Source organism: Halyomorpha halys, unplaced genomic scaffold (genome assembly GCF_000696795.3).
Source record: "Halyomorpha halys isolate HHAL.00 unplaced genomic scaffold, Hhal_1.1 Scaffold1.1, whole genome shotgun sequence".
Taxonomy (NCBI): Eukaryota; Metazoa; Arthropoda; class Insecta; order Hemiptera; family Pentatomidae; genus Halyomorpha; species Halyomorpha halys.
In genome coordinates, this window is record NW_027115366.1 from 2,687,593 (window position 1) to 2,691,020 (window position 3,428).

Here is a 3,428-nt window from a genome sequence, read left to right on the forward strand (position 1 = left end):
TAAGGATGAAAGATTAAGAATTAATGGGTTAGGATGGTTAAGGAGTTTAGAATGAAAAGACGCATATCTGTTTTGGGTCAAATCTGCATTGAATGGGAGTTTATTTGTGACTTAATAAGGAGCATCAAGGATTTTACGTAGGATTTTGGATTGTAAGAATTGGATGCGGGAAGAATTTGATATTTTGGTGGAGCCCCAGAGCTCAATTACATTAGTCCAAATTGGTCTGATTATCGTTTTTGTAAATATACATTTATTTATTGTTATTTACAACTGCATTAAAATATATGCAATAAATAAATTTGATGTTGTATATACAATGAGATAATACAGATATGTGTAGAATCTATCCATTGATAGAACTCCAATACAATTTCTGGAGGAGAAGATCTCGAGGCCTTCTATTTTTCTGACGCCTAAGAGGATAATCAGGTAATGAAGGAGAAGCCAAAATAGAAACAAGTGGGTTGTGAATGGTTCGGATGTTTATCATGGAAAGATTGGTATCTGGTTCTGGCCAACTCGGCAACGTATGAAACATTGAGGTCCTCGTGGATTTATGACTAAGTAAGGAGCATTAAGGATTTCGGATTGCAAGCAGTGCCCCAATGCTCAACCCCGTTAGTCCAGGTAGCCCTTATTATAGTCAAATAAATGAGTCACTAGTTATTAATTAGTAAGTGTTGTAATAATCGGAATCGATATGCAGTTTCCTGCCTTCTCAGTCTTGTATGAGGATTCCATGTCAGTCGCTTGTCCAGATGTAGTCCTAAGTAACAGATCTGCCCGACAAGAATAAGAGGGTATTATTAAAGGATATTTATAAGCAGAAAGTCATGGGTTTATTTCAAGAAGTAAACGTTATTTGCTGGGATTTGTGAACTTATTCTCAAATAAAAGTAAATGTTTGCCCTATATTTTCATTTATTTCAATATTCTAAATAACGTAAAAGTTGAATGGAATATGGTCCGGGTGCCGTAAAAAAAAACTCAAATAGTAGATAATTATACTATTTTATTGAGCCAACGTTTCGTTCCACGTTGCAGGCCTTTGTCAGGGCTAAAAACGATACAAACACTATAGTTACAAAAAGGAAAAAAACATAAGTGTAAAATAACAGGGGTATAAAATGAAAAAAAATAAGATATAATAAGAAAAATTAAATGTTGTAAATAGTAAATGAAAAGGGTAATAGTAACAGATAGATAAGAGAAGAAATATTAAAGAAAGTACAAATAAAGAGATGAAAAAAGAAAAAAAAATACAAATCAAATGATGAGACAGAATGCATACCTGTTTTGTTGTCTGTTGTCAAAAACAAAGTGACGGTTGGTATTGGGAGGAGTGGGGATGGCAGTTATGGCACAATAACGAAAATAATTTGTAAAGTAAACATAGTAAAAAATTATTTAAATTAGGTGAACAATAAATGGTAATATACATAATAGGGGGAGAAGAAATATTAAAAAAACAAAAAGAAAAAAAAAAGGAAAAGTAAAGTATAAAATAATGGAATACAATGTGTGTAAGTAATTAAGAAACAAAATATACTAAATGAGCGGGGATACAGAAAAGTGTAAAATATAATAGAAAATTAATAATAAAGTAATTAATATAAGTAAATTTAAGAAGATAACACATGAATATAAATTAAAAGATAGATACATGAATATAAATGAATCAGGAAGGATAGTGAATATATAAAAAAAAAAATTGAGAATTTAAAAATACAAGAATAAAAGATATGACAAGAAAATGGGCTTCTGAAATGCTGACAAAAGTGAAAAAAAGTATTATTAGGATTTTATTATGTTCATGATGTGTCGATATGTAAGGGAGATGCAGTCTTTATCAACTTTATGATTGACGGATTTCTCTGTCAAATTTATGTAAATGGACTCTGAGACCTTTGGTGTGGTTGGGGACAGTGGCAAGAATGGAAGGATTGTCGAAATTATTGAATTATTAATATTGAAGTATGATTCAGGTTTAATGCGTGTTCGGATAATTTAGATGCAAGTGAATAGCCCTTCTGAAGCCCTGCAACGTGGGGCGAAACGTTGAATCAATAAAATAATATAATTATTTACTATTTGAGTTTTTTTGACCGCACCCGGACCATATTCCATTCATCTATACACACGGTCAATCAATAATCTTCCAGAACGTAAAAGTTATTTGATATAAGAATTAATCTGTTATCCATAGGAATATGTATATGAATAACGAAGTGCTTTATGTAACTTTTCGTAAAAAATCGATAAATACAGTAAAAACCAGTTTTAATTTTCAACTAAAAATTCTAAAAGTTCTGGAAATGAAAGTTTGTACTTATTTTATGACACTTGTCCGTCATTGTGGAGTAAAAAGGAATACAATTGGTGTTAAAGTCCAGAGTAGAGGGTTTCCGTAATATAGGGGTTCACATTTATACCTTATTGGCTGTGAACATTGTCCGTTTCTGGTGACCTCGAACTGGCACAATCTAGAACGATTAGTCACAGTCCCTGAACTCCAGTGATCTTTTAAACTCGTCGAATCATTTTCTAATGATAACATTCCACAGAATTAACGTAACCAAAACACATAAAGGACGTAATTTCGAAGAAGCAATATCTTTACTCTGTTTATCTATCTTTGATGTGTATATATAGTGCGGAGCGAGGTGTGAACCCGCATCAGTACAGCACCTCAGCAACATGAACAAGTACCTCGTCTGTCTTAGTGTACTAGCACTCTGCCTCTCTCTGGTGAGTAAGCTTTAACTATTAAACTAAATAAGTCCTCTCTCTAAAGCTACTTTATTTTCCTAGGAACAAATATTATAAAAAATAAGTAAAATATTAACATAACACTTACACCGATATTTTTTGGCAAATAATAAATATTTTTATTTATTAAATAAATCAAATGGTTAAGTCTCAACACTCTTTATTATATCAATAGTCCAACGTTTCGGCCAATTTGGCCATCCTCAAGGACAATCCTAACATTTAACAGCTTATTATGTATTCATTTGTAACAATTTTAACAACAACATTATTATTAATAATATACCATTCCTTAAATATCAATTCACACCTCACATCAAAATTAAAATTTTTTTTTACGGGCTATCCTGCCCAGGTCATTAATTACAAGTCAAAATCATCCTGTGAAAAAGTTAAAATATAGGTTTTTGAAAAAATGTTTCTCAGGAATTATTGATTGTAAATAGCCCAATTAGAGAACACATACTTGCAAATTTACTCTACTTTATACCGTATTAGGTTTTATTGTAGTATCTTAGTGGTTTTAACGATATAGAACAGTCACTATTTTTAATTACCCTTACATTTATCAATATGAACTCTGTGAAGTTTATGTAGTTTTCAATGATGCTAAATTGGTGTGAAATAATAATTTTTTTTTTATTTATAATTATTAA

At 31.0% G+C, this 3,428-nt stretch overlaps 1 protein-coding gene across 1 annotated transcript in view; it reads left to right on the forward strand.

Moving 5' to 3' along the window:
• The first annotated feature begins 2,596 nt into the window (after positions 1–2,596).
• Positions 2,597–3,428, forward strand: part of LOC106679196 (uncharacterized) — a 5,222-nt gene continuing 4,390 nt past the window's right edge. Inside the window, exon 1 of the mRNA XM_014418584.2 lies at positions 2,597–2,751. Within this exon, the coding sequence (XP_014274070.1) occupies positions 2,701–2,751 (51 nt within the window). The 5' untranslated portion in view covers positions 2,597–2,700. The remainder of the gene's footprint in view (positions 2,752–3,428) is intronic.